The 19,144-nt window shown below is 41.9% G+C and overlaps 1 protein-coding gene across 2 annotated transcripts; it reads right to left on the bottom strand.

Moving 5' to 3' along the window:
* Window positions 1-13,458: 13,458 nt before the first annotated feature.
* On the bottom strand, window positions 13,459-17,881 carry OXSM (3-oxoacyl-ACP synthase, mitochondrial). Of its 2 annotated transcripts, none has more exons than XM_081160693.1 (3): window positions 17,819-17,881; window positions 16,173-17,269; window positions 13,459-14,459 (listed from the first exon to the last, which is right to left on the bottom strand). In XM_081160693.1, exons 2-3 carry the CDS (start codon window positions 17,150-17,152, stop codon window positions 14,057-14,059), a joined length of 1,383 nt encoding a protein of 460 aa, XP_081016819.1. In that variant the 5' UTR covers window positions 17,153-17,269; window positions 17,819-17,881; the 3' UTR covers window positions 13,459-14,056. The 2 variants fall into 2 exon arrangements, with proteins under 2 accessions (XP_081016819.1, XP_081016820.1); XM_081160694.1 differs by lacking the exon at window positions 17,819-17,881 and adding an exon at window positions 17,402-17,594.
* Window positions 17,882-19,144: the final 1,263 nt, after the last annotated feature.

Raw genomic sequence — 19,144 nt, 5'->3', positions numbered from 1 at the left:
TAAAAAAAAAGGTTCATCTTACTGCTTTATTACAATTCTGAATGGAAGGCTTGGTATTTAATACATGGATACTAATCACGCAAATGAGGTTTGGGGATTATCTGTGGATTTCAAGGATAATTGGACTGAATATGGAATGAAATTCAATCCTGCTTTAACTTATGGGAACTAATTATCTCATTTCAAAGTCTAAAGTGAGAACGGACAAAAACTTTCCGTTAGTTCAGCATAAATATTAATACGAGCCCATGGGCAGGGCCCGAAAAATGAAGTCAGAGTCATGGCTCTAAATTTATATAGAGTAATGCTCACTGTGGTCAGAAACTAAATTGCACAGCATTTTAAGGGTTGATGAGTCTGATTAAAAATATAAGTAAATTAACCATCTTTTATGCCAACTTTCAAAATAAATTTGGCTTATCGAGTTAGTCATTTTCCCTTGTTCTTAGTAATTTTACTTTTCCATTTTCTTTCTGTAATTGAACAAGTAATTATTGATCTTCCTTTTTACCACTGAAAATATTTTCATCTACATGAAAAATAAATAGCCCAGGTAAATACAAATAGGAATGAAGTCTAGGAACTACTAAGGAGGTTTTTGTTTGTTTGTTTTGGTAATGGGTGTACATCATCACTTCAGCTAAAGTGCATTTATTATCTTGGGGGAAAAAATCTAGAAAAATATATTAAGGTTTAAAAAACTACAAGTAAATATATGTACCAATAAAAAATATATAGCTAAATCACAATGTATCCGTTTTCTGTTGCCACATTAATGCTGTGGAGCAAACAGCTACAAAGTCTCATTGGCAGACAACAAGCATTTAGTGTTCACGTGTCCATGAGTTGGCCATGGGGTTCTGCTGATCTTGCTGGGCTCACTCAAGTGTCTGTGGGTTGGGGAGGTGGCTCTGATGGATCAGAGCTATATTGGATCCACTTAATTGGGCAGTTCTGTTTTCACTGTCCTTCTGGAACCATCGGACTAGCTAGGAGCATCCTTCTCAGGGCAATGGCCTAAGCTCAACTGCAAAAACACTTTTCAAGACTTTGCTTGTATCACATTTCTAACATCCCATTGGCCAAAACAAATCAAAAGAGTCTAACGTATATACCTTGGTCTTGCCTTAGATCGACTATGCACACAAATTCAGCTGTCACATTTTTCACGCATTGTCCTCTACTTTCTACCAAAACTGGCGATTCCAGCTATCCGTATGTTAACATAGTCGGCAACAGCTTGGCATCGTCATGAAGCAACATATTGCAGCCAGACTTCCTCGTGGAATACGGAGTTGGTGGTATGTTCATTTTAGTAATTGAACAGCAAATACCAGTTAGAGATCACTTTTGTTTCTTCCCTCTAAACTCCCGTAGTTCATTTTTTCAATACAATTGCACTTCCATGTTAATTTACAATTTAAATTCTTTCCTTTCAAGGCCCTGCTTTCCTTCATTGATCATATATTCCTTAAAGGCAAGACAAGCATCTATTAATTATTAAAGCTTCTGAATACCTACTGCGCTGCCCGGAAAATTCTAATTCTATTTCCATTTCTGAGCATTAAAAAATAAACCCGATGAGATAAAATTACAAGAGCTCTGAACTTTGCAGAGATGCAGTAGACACCATTCACTTCCCAATACTGTCATCTGTCACCGAGAAACCTGGCTCCGGTGAGAGGCTGCAAGTGCCAGATGTTTACTCTTGTAGCCTTGCTGGCAGCTAGGGAATTAACCGAGGTCTGGAAAATGAGATCTATGGAGAATTATTTCTCTGAGGGATGGACCTCCTAATTGAAGACAGGGGAGAAGGAAAGAATGTGAAGGGGGGGGGAGAGACGGAAAGGGGGAGGAAAGAGAAATGAAAGGGGGAGGCTTTGGTTTGATTCTGTATGTTCTGACCAATTCCAAGAATTGGTTTTTTTCATGTTAATACTATAACATGATTTTAAATAATACGAATTGTGTTTTTCTTAAATTTTTTGAAAGTTGGCCAAGAGACATTTTTCTAGAACATAGTTGTAGCAAATCTAGACTAATGACAGGATAAATTCAAAGGCCGTTTTCCTAGGCCAGGTCGGCTCAGTCACTTACAAGAGCATATAATTACTCAGCATTTACACCAAGTACTTTTCATGCCTTTGCCAAATGAAACCATGCAAATGCTATAGAACAGACTTTAAGCAGAGCAACTGATTCAAGAAAAGCATAAGCGTTTCACTTTCAGGTTGCCCAATCTACCACAGAGGATCGTTTGGCCTTCGACGTTCACGCATTTGTGCGGGCGAACTCCAGCCTGTTTAAATGCACACACGCAGAGGCAGAGCTCAAGCTGCCCTTCGGGGCTCGGCCTTGCTGTTCACAGCGGGCCCAAGTTAACTGTTCATGTCTGCTTAGCATGCACACTTTCCTCTCTCCTTTGTTCTGGTAGCAAACTCTGCACACGAGTCACAGGCCTGGACATGTGACCCAAACTGAACCGGTCCAGCGAAACATCCTCCTGACCCCAGGAGCAAATTGCTTCCAAATGTGCATGTGATGGACACAGAATCCTGCTCTCGGCTTACTGTGTGAATGCTTTTAAAAGTCTGTCTCCAATAAGAGGGAATCAGCTCAGCACAGAGAAAGAACGCGTTTCCTTGTCTGGATCAGGCTTTTAGCTCACGCATAACCAGCAGGGTACGGAGCCAAGTGATCTATGGCAAATAGTCACTGGTTATTCTAAGGATGTGACTCAACTGCTCCTCCAAGTAGTAGCCAGCAAAAAGTGGGTAGTCAAGTCAGCTGCTGTCTAAATTCAGGCAGAATTTAGAAATGACTTGTATTAGCTATCTCACTGAAACACTGATTAGCATAAAAGCACAAATGGGGAACAATCGAGAGGGAAGATTAATTGACCCAAAGAAGAATCTGGAGCAGCACTGTCCTACAGAAACATCATGTGAGCCACATGTGTAATTTTATTTTATTTATTTATTTTTTTTTACTTTACTATACTTATTTTATTTTAAATATATTTTTATTGATTCAGAGAAAGGAAGAGAGAGAGAGCTGAAACATCAATGATGAGAGAGTCATTGATCGGCTGCCTAGCCCACAACCTGGGCATGTGCCCTGACCCGGAATCGAACCCCGATCTCCTGGATCCTAGGTCGATGCTCAACCGCTGAGCCACACCCGGCCGGGCCCCATGTGTATTTTATACTTACAGCTATTATATTGGATAGTGAAGGTCTAGAGAATAAAATTTATTGGTTTTTAATTTTTGCTGGTAGCTCCCTAATATCTCTTTGAGCTGAGAATTGGCGTGATTCCCTTAAATCCAAAGCTTCATTTATTAGTACAATAAATAAAATTCCACCCTGGGTATTTTAAATGGAAAATTCCAAGGTTACATGTGGGTGTGGGTGCACCCAAGCCTGTGTGCCGAGTGTCTGAGACACCCCTTGGGGACTATTACCCCTCCCACTGAAAACACACCTTGAATCATCTCTTCTGCACTTGCACCCAGGTTGCTGAGGTCTCTCTTGGAGAAAAATCACACAGGTCTGAACATTGGTACCATCACAAATTCAGGCTTCAAACCTCAACTGGAAACTCACACTACCCAAAAGCCCTGGTTAATTCCCTTTCCCCGGGTCCTCAACAGCTATTTCACACCCTCACCATTTCCCTTAAGCCGGCTACCTGGGCATCCCACCTCCTTCTGTCACTTTTTCCATGGACAACTCTGATCTTGCTTCATAGAGAAACGTGAGCCTCACATAAGCGCTCCATTTCCCTACATGTTTCCTCCTTCAGACTTCAACCTTTATCCGTCCCTTTTTGCCTCCTGTCTAAGTCCAGTTCTAGCCACCTCCCAACTTTTTCAGGATTTGCTCCGTCAACTCACCACCCCCTGATCGTTCAACCTTCCTTCTCTGCTTCAGTTTTTCTTCAGCATATAAACATACTCAAATTTCTGTTTATTGAAAATCACATACATCGAGTTACTGCTACTGCTGGCTTTCTCTGGGCCCTTTTTAAGCAACCTACCCACCTTCCTCCATCAGAGCTGCCCTAAGACCATCAGACGCCTCTTCCTGCAAAATACAACAGAGGCTGTCCTATCTCTGTGCTCTTGTTTCTCAGCAACCTGTAAGAGTTGAAAATGCTGTCTGTCTTGAAAATCTTTCTACCGTTCACTTCATGGCACCACTAACTCTACTGATTTCTTACATTTGGGCTACTCTTATCAATCTCTTTGCAGCTTCCCACCCCCCCTTTGTCTGTTATTTAAAAGTTGCCGTTTCTTAAGTCTTAATCATCTATCTCCTTGGTTTTGTAAGCGCGGTCCCTGGACCAGCAGCCTCGGGGGCTTGGTGGATGTTCAGAATGTTGGGCCTCACCCCAGAACTGAATCAGAATTCGCATTCTAGCAAAGTCCCCAGGTAACTGGTGAGCACATTCAGGTTTGAGAAGCACTGCTTTCTACCTGCCGCTCCTCCTTCTACACATTTTCCCCACGTGATCCGATCCACTCATGACTTTCGTCGCAACCCATGCATTGACGGCTCTCGAATGTGCACCTCCCACCAGCTCTCTCTCCTCGGCTTCATCCACATATATAAAATTTCTCACTGGACATCTCTACTTGTTTGCACAGTAGCCACAGCAAACTTAGTATAATCGCACAAGCATATCTGATCCCCCCTGTTCAGATAAGGGGGAGCCTGTGAGAGAGGAAGGATCATAAAAGAACTCATGTTGGAGCTGGTGTTGAACTTGACCTAAGCCAACAAGGATGGGGAGGACTGGGATTCAGATAAAGGGAAAGTAATGTGAGACATAAAGCACATTTATCTTAATAGTTGATATGTAGCCCTTTCTCCGAGGCCTTAGTGTCCCCCCCGAAAACCTAAGGAAAAGGTCACTGTTCAAGGTTTCTTCAGCTGGTGTGTGAGTTCACCTAGACCTCTTGGTCTCTATTCTCTTCAAATTTCTTTTCACTCATTGAACAGCTGTTTATTGCTCCCACTGTGTGTCAGGTACTGTTTTAGACACTGGAGATAGTGCAATGAACAAAACACAAAAATTGCTGCATTCACATTCTTGATAGAAACATTTATTTTCTCCCCCTTAATGAGTCATTTAAAAAACAGATTTTTATGCAAATCAAGTCCTTTTGTGATCAAGTCCCTGTCAAGCTACAGGGCTCAGGAAGAATTCCAAAACATCACATGACATACTTCAAGGAAAAGACTTCACTTAGGTGAAACTTAATAGCAAGGGTCAGTGGGCAAAGAAGGCCCGGCTCCTTGTTCCCATTGTCCCTACAAAGAGGTTTGCTGGCAGCTGACCCCTTTGTAGCCTGAAATGACTGATGCATTTATTCAGGGCTTATATATACCCTGACATCACAAAGAATAATAACATCTGTGGCCCTGCAGCAGGGACAGGAGGTCATGTGCATGGAACAGTGCAAACCCACCCCCACGTCTGAGAAACTTTTTCCAAGTAGATTAATAGGTTCATCAGCACACATAAAAACACTATGAAACATTCTATTACATCTTTTCTTTTATACACATTTCACTTGTGATAAATTCCCCATTGCTTTGATAGGCTAATTCAGACCAGCACCAAAGTTCAACTACCATAGTACACCATAAAAAATAAACCAGTGACACATGCCCACAAATGTGAAAGTGAGTCTGTTAGAATTCAGTGATGAGCAGAAAAATATTGATAACAAAACACTAAACCGCAGAAAATTTACAGTGGAGTTACAGATGAACTGCGAAAATGGAGCGTTCCCCTGACACTTTCATAAATTGATATTTTCCTCACCCCCCAAAGATCATGCCCTTAAATATGTTTGATCATTGCAAAAATTTGAACTGCAAGTCACCACACTTATCTCTTTACAGTTTGCTTTTTAGACTACATTTTAGTGCTGATAAAACAAAACAGGAGAGAAATAAAGTAGATCTTTGATATCAAGCCTCTTACCTTTTCATTTGATTTCAATCCCATTATCACAGAAATATACAATAGTGCCTAATAGCTTTCTCAATCTTGGGTTGATTTTCCTGTATATTAGCTGTCATTGTAAAATGATTGTGCCTCCTGGAGACTAAAATTCCAGACAATGGTTACTGACAAATTTCTCTATAGTTCACTGATTCCTCAAAGAAAATGGATTTTCTACCCAGCTAAAATTAATTACCATTGTTACAGAAATTGGAATGCATCTGACAGCTTGAACAGAAAGTACTGTGTGCTTTGGTTTCCTTTTTATCGTCTCAGTAATCACTTTCTCCAAAATCAATTTGTGTTCTATACTCTTTCTAAAGAAATAGCTACCCACTATAAATGCTTACTGTGGAAGAGTCATGGAGTTTGCGTATCCCCCAGCCACAAAAATCTCATGAACACTGGGGATGCAGGTTTGGGAAATAAGAGAAGGCATCAAGGGATAGTTGATCACCTCCAGCCTGCCCACAAAATATGCAGGGTCTGGGAAAGTGAGACGACTGTACAGAGCAGCCAAGATGGGAAGTGCCAGGGTATTTAAATGAGTACTTCTGCCTACCAAACCACCCAAAACTTAGTGGCTCAAAACAGGTGTGTTATTTCTCACTCACCTACGGGGAAGCCAGGCAGTTTGCTAAGCTGAGACCTCTTCTGTGTCTGCAGTCAACGGGCAGGTTGGTTAGATACTGGCTGATCACCAATGGCTTTTTCAGCAGGAACAACTTTGAGGTCTCAGCTCTCCCCAAAATGGTCTTCTCACCTTTTAGCAAGCTAGCCTTGGCTTATTCTCATGATGGTAGCAAGGAGAGAAAGCCCCTGGGTGACCAGGCTTGATATTGGCATCCCGTGAGGTCCCCTGCATGCTATTAGCCAAACCGAGTCACCAGTCAGCCCAGATTCAAGAGGCAGGGAAATGAACTCTTAACTCTTGAGAATATCTTCAAAGTCACATGGCAAAGGACTTAAATATTGGGGTAGGATATTATTAGAGTGTTTTAGCTATAAATCTAACATATATAGGAAATCCCTGGATAGCCTCCTTGGGTATTGCATTCCTACCTGGCACATCCTTGGGGATCATGTTCTTGCTGTGACTTTATCTTACTGTGGCCCAATCCTGCAGATGCCGTTACACTCTAAAGGGCAAGTCTGAGAAAAGATGGGGCAAACGAAAAGAGGGAGACGCTGCCTGTGTCTGCAGGACTTTATTATCTCTCAGCTCCCACCAGTGATACATCCAAAACCCTTGCTATGGCCTCCTGGTGGGAAGAGTAAGCTTCCCTGCCCCTTGACTTTGGGAGAGCCATGTGCCTTGCTTTGGCCAGTGAGCTAGGCCACCTGCAAAAATTTAAAATGTGCTTCTTCATTAAGCTTATTCTATTACACTTAGGCTTTTGCCCTGACAAAAGCATACCCTGGGTAGACACTGCCTCCTTAGCATGCAGCAAACCAGCCCGGACAACGCAAAGATGCATGAGCCAAAAACAAATGCTTACAGTTGTATGCCACTGAAATTGTGATTGTTACACAGCAAACATTGACTGAATTATTGATACACTGAATTAAAAGAGTAGAAGATGAGGCAAGGAAGAGAATGGGAATTTTGAAGGCAGGATACCAGCAAAGAAGTGACAGAGTCATCATCGTTAATCCATGTTTATTCAACACATGAATTTTCTGGACACAAATCATGCATGGAGTCCATTTCTTCACTTAGCATAACAAGCATTGATGAAAGAGCATCTTTTCTACCACACGTGCCCATGTGTGTGTGTGTGTGTGTGTGTGTGTGTGTAAATATGTTTGTTTAAATAGTAGGTGCTAGTCGTGGCCAACCATTAGAAGAGAACTTTGCACTATTTTTGTAAGGATAACAGGATATATCAGTGTTTGCTCAAGAACTGTCCCATGTTCCCTGATCTGTGAAATGGAGATTAACATTCTGAGATACCTCAAAGGGTTTGTTTTCTGTTTTTTTAGCTTTTTCTCCCCCCAAAGAATGGAAAAAATAATTGAAAGCATTTAAGGAGCACAAAGTGATATAAACACTAACTAATAATCACTTGTGATAATTGAAATAAGAATTGCTTTGCCAAGAATCTTGAGTTGGATTATAGCCCCATATTTGTGAAGAACAGCTAATGAGAATCTTCATTAAAATTTCTAATTTTCTACTGATGGACTCTTTACCAAATCAAAATTATTAGCAAATCTATATTAACCATCGTGAAACAGAATGATATGCAGGTCAATCAGCTTCATTTTGTTAGGGACACGGTTGACCAGGATGTCAGAAGTTACATAGCTGTTGCAAAAAGACACGGTACTTCCAATTAGAGGGGAAAAACAATGTTTTCCCAGGCAGATAACGCTTCACTAAGATACTAGGCTGGGGCCTCTAGTTAGTCAGTTGGAAAGCTAAATGATGTATTTATACTACCACCATTCTGAAAGTCCTATTGCTGATTTACTTATGCACACTAATAATAATAACAGTAATAATAGCTATGACTTATTGAACAACTACTGTGCACCAGGCACTTTATATATTATCTTATCCCCAATATCTATTAGGTACAGTTCTTTATACATAATAGCTCCCAATAAATGCTCAATGAATAAACACAAGGTAAGTATTGTGAACTCCTTACAGATAAGAACAGTGGGACTCAGTGAACTTAAATAACTTGGGTAGTAAATGACAAAGTCAGAATTTTTTTTTTTTTAATATATCTTTATTGATTTCAGAGAGAGGAAAGGAGAGGGAGAGAGAGAGAAACGTCAATGATGAGAAAGTCATTGATCGAGCCCGCAACCCGGGCATGTGCCCTGACCGGAAATCAAACCCCAATCGCCTGGATCCTAGGCCGATGCTCAACCGCTGAGCCACGCCCAGCTGGGCCAAAGTCAGAATTTAAAGAAACTTTTTCTGAATCCAAAGCCTAGTCTCTTTCTATTGCATCTCACTCCCTCTCCAGTGTAGACACAAAGAACAGAATATAAACCAACAGAATCTTTGCTCTTTAGACATTTCTAGCCAAAACCAGGGCAGCAAAGTTACCTGCTGCAACCTGAGTTCAGCTGGGTCCAGCCACCCTGTGTAAGGTAAGATGGGCCATCACGGGCCCGACACATTCCTCTCTGATGCCCTGGAGGCTGTGCCCATTGAAAATCAGTTTGAAGCAAGATATCCTGGTGCTTCCAAGCAGAGCCCACCCAGTAGGGCTCTCAGCTTCACCCCTTCCCAAGTTCTTCTAATTGGTCTACGCCCTGCTCAAGTACTAACCTGCCCTTGTTCCTCCTATTCTACAAAGTTGTCCCTGTTACTCAGCTCCAGGGAAACACATGGGAAAACTGGGGCTTCCTGTGTAATTTCCTTCTTATCTGCCTAGCTGCCCAGAACACTCCCTCCATCACCTTAGCTCACCATATACCTCTCTAGTGTTTGCTATAGTACCATGAGCTTAAAATTTGAAGCCAGAAATCCCAGGCCTATCATTTACTAACTGACTTTAAGGCTGTCTCAAAATTATTGCAAGCCTTGGTTTCCTCATCTATAAAGTGAGGATGAACCTAAACAGAAAAAAATTGTACTTTAATACAGGCCTTTGAAATCTCACGGAAGGTATCATTAATCTAAGAACTTCAAATAGAATATCATGACAAGCTAGGGTGAAGTAGAGTGATTTTGTGTAGGGGGAGCTTTCTCTATGACCCTAAGATCAAACCCCGGGGAGACTTCCAGATCCCTTTTCTACATCAGCCCTGAATCATAGCTCTTAAAGAAGCAGAATTATCTGTTCTCTGCTAACAATGACTCTTTTCTAGTTAATATGCTGCTCCAGTAATGTCTTGTCTCAAGGCTTACCTCCTGGATCTTTGCGTTCTACATTATTATTTATTCATCTTTCTGAACTGCAATATGATAACTAAGCTTAGTTATTAAAATAATCTAAATCCTTCTGTTTCTGAATGCATTTTTAATCAACCTTCCCCCTCTTGCTTCAGTCTAAAATCCAATTTTAAAAAATTCTTGAGAGAAAAAAAGACCCAATGGCTTGTATAAAACATAAGCATTTGAGTCTTGTTAATCTCAAGTATACAATTGTAACCAGGCAGGGACAGATTCAGGTCAGGAGCTGGTATTTTCTACCATCACTGTGTACAAAGGATTTCACATCAGCAGTATTAGCATAATATTTAAATAGATATCAAAAAAACAAAACCACAGGCTACAAGGAACCTTGAGAGGTCATCTAATCCCTCCTCTCCCAGCTGCTAGGAAGGGCAGGGCCTGAATCAGCCAAGAGAGGCAGCTTTCTAACCTTTTATCTCTTCAGAAGGGATTTCATAAGCTTCTTTGTTAACATTTCTACGCTTCACACCACTTATTTTAGGGGAAATTCCTAAAGTCTGGGAATGATGCTTTTTACCTTGACAAAGCTTTTCATCATTTAATAACAGGTTACAAGGATGATGCAATAACAATTAATAATAATAATAACCATGAATCAATAGAGATATAGAGATATAAAAACAATAAAATCCTAAACCAAGTTTTTTGGACTTATTAACCAAGCTCCTAGAGAACTTATTAATATGGAAAAGATGACACTTGTCTCTTAACATAATAGCCATTCTGTACAGGGAATTACACTTAGTGTATTAATCAACCTTATTTGAGGCTCAAAACCATTTTTGCGAAAGTAATGCTATTGATTCTATTTACAGGTGAGAAAACTGAGGCCCAGTGAGTGTGACTTAAAACTAGATCTATCGAGAACATATTTGCCAATGACACATTTGATAAAGGGTTAATATCCAAAATATATAAGAAACTCATACAACTTAACAAAAGAAAGACAAACAATCCAATTAAAAAATGGGCAAAGGACCTAAATAGACACTTCTCCAAAGAGGATATACAAATGGCTAAGAGACATATGAAAAAATGTTCAACGTTGCTAATCATCATAGAGATGCAAATTAAAACCACAATGAGGCATCACCTCACACCTGTCAGAATGGCCCCATCAACAAGTCAATGAACTACAAGTGCTGGCGAGGATGTGGAGAAAAGGGCACCCTAGTTCACTGCTGGTGGGAATGCAGACTGGGGCAGCCACTTTGGAAAGCAGTATGGAGTTTCCTCAGAAGATTAAAAATTGACCTGCCATTTGGCCCAGCGATCCCACTTCTAGGAATATATCCTAAGAAACCCAGAACACCAATCAGAAAGAATGTATGCACCCCTATGTTCATAGCAGCGCAATTTACAATAGCTAAGATCTAGAAACAGCCCAAGTGCCCATCAGTAGATGAGTGGATAAAAAAGCTGTGGGACATTCACATCATGGAATACTATGCAGCTGTAAAAAAGAAGGATCTTTTATCTTTTGGGACAGCATAGAGGGAACTAAAAAGTATTATGCTAAGTGAAATAAGCCAGTCAGATAAAGACAAATACCACATGATCGCACTTATATGTGGAATATAATAAACAAAATAAACTGATGAACAAAATGGATCCAGAGACACAGAAACATGGAACAGACTAAGGGATCTCAAAAGGAAGGTGGGGAGTGGGTGGGAGAGATTAATCAAAGAACCTATATGTTTATAAGCATAACCCATGGACACAGACACTGCTCTGGGAAAGACCTGGGGGTGGGATGGATGCGGGGTGGAGAGGACCAATGGGGGTAAATAGAGGACATCTGTAATATTTTCAACAATAAAGATAAAGAAACTTAAAAACAAAAACAAAAACTAACCATAGGTCTATCGAGTCCAAATCTCCCATATTCTCCATCATATATCATGCTGGAAAGCAAGATCTTCAGGTGGGTTATTTGCCACCAGGCTGCCTTGGATAGGACTTGGCTGGGTAGAATTAACCAGTGAAATGATAAAGAAAATTCTTATGTGCTGTTTGCTAAAGTTAGGCAAGACCAAAATGGCAACACACATTTTAATTCCTTTGAGGTTATGTTATTAGCCAGTGTGAGGGTAGTGTAGAATAGGCTGACTTATATTCTTCTGCACTGCCTTAATTGTTTAAAATGAGCATGTACCACATACCATCTGATGGTAAATGAAAAATATACCATCAGTGTTTTTACCTATAAGTTAATACATCCTTTCTTTAAGATACTATGATGGTTTTAATTATAAATGAAAATGTACATATATTAAACCTGGAAAGATTACATATATTTATACCTAGGGAAGGATCATTTTGTTTAAAGTTGGGTTTGGTTATCAGACTTCATACATTCTAATATAATGTACCTGCATCTTTATTATTTTTTCAAACAAAAGGAGACGTTTAATAAACTCTGCCTCATTCATTCCTCCAACTCAGAAATGAGTTAGCTCTGCCCCTCCCCAGAGGATCTCCCTTGGTAGAGAGCCTCAATCCTTGCTCTTGGGCAGCTGACATATTTACGAGCTTAAAAGCCTGCTCTTTGGAATCAGAGGTCACTCGAGTCCCTGCTCTGCCACTGCTTGACTGTTATGTTAACTTTGGACCAGCTTTTAAATTTCAAATTCCTTATGCATAAAATGGGACACCTATATTACTAAATCACATAGTTGTTGTGAGAATTAAATGAAAAGATATTAAGAAAGGTACTTAAACAATGCTGGGTATGTAAGTACTATACAAACATTAACTATTGATATTATAATTATTATTCCAGTACCAAAATCCAATTTTCCAATCTTACACGGCAAAATTTCTGGATACCCTAGTAACACAAAAAATTAGCTAGCTAAACCTTTCAGAGAATGTGCTTCTTTGAAGAGTTAGAGTAGTTTTCAAACTACAGCACATTGGCCAACTCTGCTTCTCCCCTCCCTGCAGGCAAATCTTCCCACACCCACCTATTTGCATGGTCTAAGGCTGCCTTTGCTCTACTACAGCAGAGCTGAGAAGTTGCAACTGAGACCTTATGACCCACAAATAAGCCCTTGTGGGGTCAGCATTTATGGAAAGACATCTGGATCCACCAACTCCCATCCTTCAGAAGCTGGTTGTTGCCCCTAGTGAATCTGTGCCCTTTTCCATCCAAACACTTCCAGCCAATGGAGATGAATGTGACCCATTGGCTTTAGAGAAAGCCTCAAGGTAGAAGAGTAGTAACACCAGCACTTGTGGTGAGATGGTGGAAGGAAACAAAAAACTATCTACTATAGCCGCAGTAATGTGAGAGGTGGAACAAGGTAATGTGTCTTGAATCACCAACTTCTGTTCCACTTCCTAAGGACCCTCATCTCCATTAATCACTAGGTGCTGCCATCAATACAAAAAGACTAAGAAAAACCAAACCAATTTCACTTCCTTCTTTCAGAGAACTGATGGCTTGGGAGTTTAGGAAAATTCCACTAATTTACTGAATCTCGGTACAGATAATATGAAGAAAAGAGAACGAGACAGGTAATGGGTAAAAAGATCGTTGCTGGCTGACTGCTTTACTCAAAGAATGTTGATCGATGATACAAGCTTTGTTATACCTGTATCCCCTTCCTATGTATGGTATGGGAATGGCATGCCTGGAGGTGTACCATGTGGTAACCCTACCTAGCGCAAAGCAGCTACTCACCAAATGGTTAGGAAAGAGACAAGAGCGGGTGAAATGTCATAAAGACCTGTTTGATCTAGAGTATTAGAAAAAGTTAGATCAGTGCTTTTCACATGGGGGCTGTTTTGCCCCACAGGATACATTTGGTAATGTCTAGAGACATTTTTGGTTGTCACAACAGGGGAAGGGGATGCTTGCTATTGCAATCTAGTGGGCAGAGAATAGGATGCTGTGAAGCATCTTACAATGTAAAGGACAACTGCCCTTTCCCCAACAAAGAATTATCCAGCCGAAAATATCAGTAGTGCCAAGACTGAGAAACCCTGACATAAATAAATGGTATCTGGGTGCTAATATATAAATATATAAATTTATATAAACATAGTATTTCTCCACTTAATATAGTTTATAACATTTTAAAAAAGCAATGTTTAATTACAAATGATGTGTCTGTCCTACATGCCAGCAATGCAAAGTGTTGCATTAGTACCACCAAAACCAAAGGAATTGGTGAGTCCAATACGTCTTTTCTCAGTTTTCCATTCCTGTGCCTTTAGTGGAACATAATTGAGATCAAATTCTGGTTCTGTGCAATCCAGGTTTAAAGTAGGTGGTAGCTGTCGATGATAACAAGCCAGGGCAGTAAACGCTGCCTCAACCGCCCCTGCAGCTCCCAGCAGGTGTCCCGTGGCTGCCTTAGTTGAGGAAACGGCAAGGGCATGTGCATGGTCTTTGAAAAGATGTTTGATAGCTTTGTTCTCAGCAGCGTCTCCTAGTGGTGTGGAAGTAGCATGTGCGTTGACATAGGATATCTCTTCAGGCTGTACATTTGCATTCTTTACAGCGGCAACCATACATCTAATAAAATAACAAAAGAAATTTATCAGAACTAAGTTTAATTTTAATATGGGATTCATTATCTGTATGGCTTATGTGAAAGAAATACCCAAGTACACTGGATGAAAATAATCCTTTGTCTAACAACAGAACCCCATCTTGGATTACCATGTGAGTTAGAAAGCCATCTGCTTGAGAATATTGAGTCACCCCCAGTACCCTGTACTGATTCATCATGAAGACATAAACACATAAACCTATGGATTATATAATCTCTAACAAAATATATTTCCATTTATCTTAACAAAATATATTATCCATTTTTCCCTTGGGGAGGGGAACACATTGATTCAAGCCTAAAATAATTTTTCTTCCTAGAATTTTTATCAATGTGTGTGTGTGGGGGGGGGGGTGCCTATGTGCATGTGTGTGTGTGTGTGTGTGTGTGTGTGTAGATTTGAAATGTGGAGAAAAATTTTTAATTTTTTTCTCATATTTAAATATAAAATTTGGCATATGTCCCAATAATCTAAAAATGTCTGCACCATTACTTCACTGGTTCAAATAACCTTTCAAAATCCTCTTTATTTGGGCTATAAGAGTTCTAAATAAATGAAGTTCAAAGCTAAGCCAAAAACAAACAAATCCAAAAATAAAACATTTCTCAGGAAGAACCACTGAAAATTTCATGGATGTCAACACCTTCTTTTTTAGTTCCTGATCTCTGGGCTGCATATATTTCCTTAAGAGGCAGCTCAGAATATAATATAAAGTTTGCTGAAAGGTTTCATCTAAACATAACTACTTCTTCATCTAGCTGGCTACATCACATTTCTAGCACTAGCAACTACGCAAAAGTATAATTCAGGGGTAGGTAAATTATGGCCCCCGCCAGATGCCTGTTTTTGTAAATAGTTTCACTGGAACATGCCCATTCATTTATGCACTGTCTACGGATGATTTCACACTAGAGGCAGAACTGAGTAGTTGTGACAGAGACCCTATGGAGCAAAAAGCTGAAAATATTTACTATTTGTCCCTTTATAGAAAGGTTTGCCAACCTTTAGCTAATTTAACTGGTTACAATATAATATGATCTAAGCAGGGTAACCTATTAGCTAACACATTAACAGGGATTTTTTTTTTAACTTAATTCACTATCTCTTCTACAATAGCAACTAGCAACTTGCTTTTCAAAGTATGGTCCTCAGACCAGCAGCATTAGCATCACTGGGAGCTTGTCAGAAATGCAGAAGCTCAGACACCACCCTAGACCTATAGAGTCAGAGTTTGCATTTTAATAAGATCCCTGGATGCTTAAAGGTTGGTAAAGGCCAATTTAATAACAGCAGAACCCTGCAGAAATGGAGCACAGACCAGACACATCAAGAGGAAAGCGTTGACTTTACTGTCCAAGTCTGATGAAGGGCCAAAGAGGAGGGTTTTGGGAGGAAGCAGTCTGACAGTTGTTAAGCACAATCAGAGGTATGATAAGTTAGCAAAGACATACATGGTCTTCTTCACCACTTTTGGCCTTAACTAAAATCCAAATGCTTTCAAATGCTTGAAACATGTTAAAGCAAAGAACTCAAAAACACTATGTGCAGTCTAAAATGGAACAACAGAGATACCATACACCAAGGCCAGAGAGTACAATTTCCCCTCATTTGACACTCCGATAAAATGTCTTATTTGAATAAATATTTTGACTGAAAAGAAAAAAACCATCTTTACCTTAAGGCACCTTCTCCTTCAGAGTCGGGGGCAGTTATGTGACCAGCATCACCTGAGAGTCCATAGCCCAAAACTTCTGCATAGATGCGGGCTCCTCTTTGAACAGCATGTTCATGTTCCTCCAGCACCAGCACGGCTGCCCCTTCTCCCATTACAAAACCATCTCTCTTTGGATGAAACGGTCGACATGCCAACTTAGGATCAGGGTTTGTGCTCAGAGCGCGGGCTCTCGCAAACCCAGCAAGAGATAAAGGGCTAATGCAAGAATCCGTACCTCCGGCCACCATCACATCAGCATCGCCATGGGCTATAAATCTGAAAGAGTCTCCCACAGCATGAGCTCCTGTGGTACAGGCCGTGGACACTGCATGATTGGGGCCCCTGAGTTTGTAGCGGATGCTGACCTGGCCTGCTGCCATATTGACCAGAACCTTAGGGACAAAGAACGGGCTGACCTTATTGTAACCTTTTGTCTGAAACATCAAAGCAGTTTCGGAGATAACTTCAAGAGGAACCATGCCCATGCCAATTGCAACACCAGTAGCCACCTGATCAGCTTCTGACTGCGGATGCCAGCCAGAATCTTCCAGGGCTAACTCTGCAGCCCCGATGGCCATAATGGTTGGAGAAGACATGGCCTTCAAATCGGATTGGGACACAAAGTTCTGTTCGTTGAACTGACCTTCATCACCACCTCTTGGCACGAAAGCAGCCACGCTGCAAGGGAGACCGCGATAGCCTTCGCCAACCAGTGACACAATCCCACTCTCCCCGCGGATCAGCCGGTCCCACACCAGCTGAGTCCCAACACCCAGCGGGGTCACGAAGCCAATGCCTGTGACCACAACCCGCCGGCGCCGCCCGGGTGCCGGCCCGGTTCCGAAAAACCTCCTTTTATTTACTACCCGGTGGCAGAATCCTGAATATAGAATGTGAGCAGTTGTAATTTTTACGATATTCTGCGAGCAGCTTGAAAGCATGGCCGAGATGGAGATGATCAGAAACACTGCAGGACCGGACCTGGGCGCCCGGGAGGTGGCGGAGCGAGCAGCTGACGGGCCTACGACAGGCTCCGGGGCTGGTGCGGGCCGGGCGAGCTGGGAACGAGCACAGGGAACATAACGTTACATAGCATCAGACCACCTGCCTGGGCTTCATTTCCTTTTTAGGCTGTAAGTGCCCTCAGACACTCCGAGAGAAGGAGGGGACAGGACGGTTCATTCACTCACCGAGGCAGAGCCCTAGGATAAAAAGCACACACACCCTGCGAGCCCGATCGGGCCGCGGGAAGCACCCCTTTCCGGGATCACCGAGGCCTTATTCCAAACTGCAGTTCCGGTGCCAGGGGCACTAAACACGTTTCAGGGCCTATATTCTCTGAGGCGGGAAGGAGTTAACAGACTTGATTGATTTTCAAAGAGTAGAGACAGCCAGGGTTTCCGGGCCCTCGGCGGCCACGGGCGGGGAGCTAAGGGGCGTGGCCAACCCCCCCCCCGCCTCTCAAGCGGCATCACACACCCCCGAAGGAAGCAGGCGAGAGGAAAAGAAGCCAGACCCCGGGTCCTTAGACTCCCCCGTCCCGCCCTAACAGCGCCCCGACTCGGCGGTGAAGGGGCGGAATAACCAGAGCACCCAGCAGCCGGTACCTTTAACTAGCGCTCCGGCCGCTCGCGCAGCCGCAGGACCCGCGCATGCGCACGCGCAGACGCGCGCCCGCCCGCCCGCGCATGCGCATGCAGAGGCACGCGGCCCGCCCGAGCCCGCGTCACCTTGGCGGAGGTCAGACTGCGGGGCGCTGGGGTCTGGAGCCCTGGAGGCATCGCCTCGCCTTCAAGCTCAGGGATCCCAAGTTGCTCGAGAACACGCACCGAACCGGATGCCGTGGCATTTTTGCCCATCACAACGGAATTCTTTTTTCTTTTTTTTTTTTTGGTAATGATTATGCCCACCTAGCACCCTGTCGTGGGAGCAGAACGCGCTCAATTCTACTGGAATCCTAGGAAAGAAGGACATTCCTGTAGCCTTAAAGCTGTTAACCTACCTCCCAGAGTTATTGATAATAATAAAGAAGAACTAATCGAAATGTCCAGTGCCAGGCAGTTGGGGGTGTATTCTGTGAGGACATCGAAATACTGTGCAACTGTTTAAAATAACTTTATAAATGACTATTAATACGGGAAGATATTGAAACTGGGTTAGGAGATACAAATTACAAAAAAGTGTTTATCCATTTTTTTTTAGAGTTTTTAAAGTATGCAAGGATGTACAATAATTGTGATGTTATCGCCCTCCCCCCTTTTTAAATATGTTTTCTACAATAAATAATGCTTTTGCAATAATAGTTATTTTTACTTTTTAAAAATTGTTGGATCTGGAGCAGTGCTCAAAATATCACACCCAATGTCTGACAAAAATAAAGACAACAGAAGAATGGAGAAGCTTATTTCTAAGTGTCTGAAAAATTCAGTATTTTTATTTGCTCAGAGCTGGCTTTGAGTCTGTGAATGGGAAATGCAGTATGAAAATATTTTAAAAGGCAAGAAATCATCGAGGTGGCATGTAGATAAGCATCTCTGTTGCTCACGTGTCCTCAAGGTGTGAGCTTGGTATTATTCTTCCTCCTTTAGATAAAGGATTGACTAAATAATCTGCACCTGAACCTTCCAACCATTTGGCCTCTTTTTGGGCAATGTTTCTTTTTTTTTTCCCCTTAATCTTCACCCAAGGATATGTTTTTATTGATTTTAGAGAGAGGAAGGGGGGGGGAGAGAGAGAGAAACATGTGATAGAGAAACACCCATCCGTTGCCCAGGATGCCCCCCTACCAGGGATCAGACAGCAACCTAGGTATGTGCCCGGACCGGAAACCGAACCCACAGCTGTGTGGTGTACAGACAATGCTCCATCCAGCTCAGCCACCTGGCCACGGCCGGCACTGTCTCGAAGTGATCGCTTCCAATTAGAGTGCTCAA

This window comes from Miniopterus schreibersii (genome assembly GCF_964146895.1).
Source record: "Miniopterus schreibersii genome assembly, chromosome: 15".
NCBI lineage: Eukaryota > Metazoa > Chordata > Mammalia > Chiroptera > Miniopteridae > Miniopterus > Miniopterus schreibersii.
This window is presented reverse-complemented; position numbering and strand designations above follow the sequence as displayed.

Bases quoted from the DNA above. Each gene is read 5' to 3' on its own strand.
- OXSM (XM_081160693.1), bottom strand. From the start codon at position 17,152: ATGCTTTCAAGCTGCTCGCAGAATATCGTAAAAATTACAACTGCTCAC. The intron at 14,460-16,172 runs GTAAAGATGGTT...TTATTTTATTAG, and splicing joins GAAGGAGAAGGTGCCTTAAG to ATGTATGGTTGCCGCTGTAA.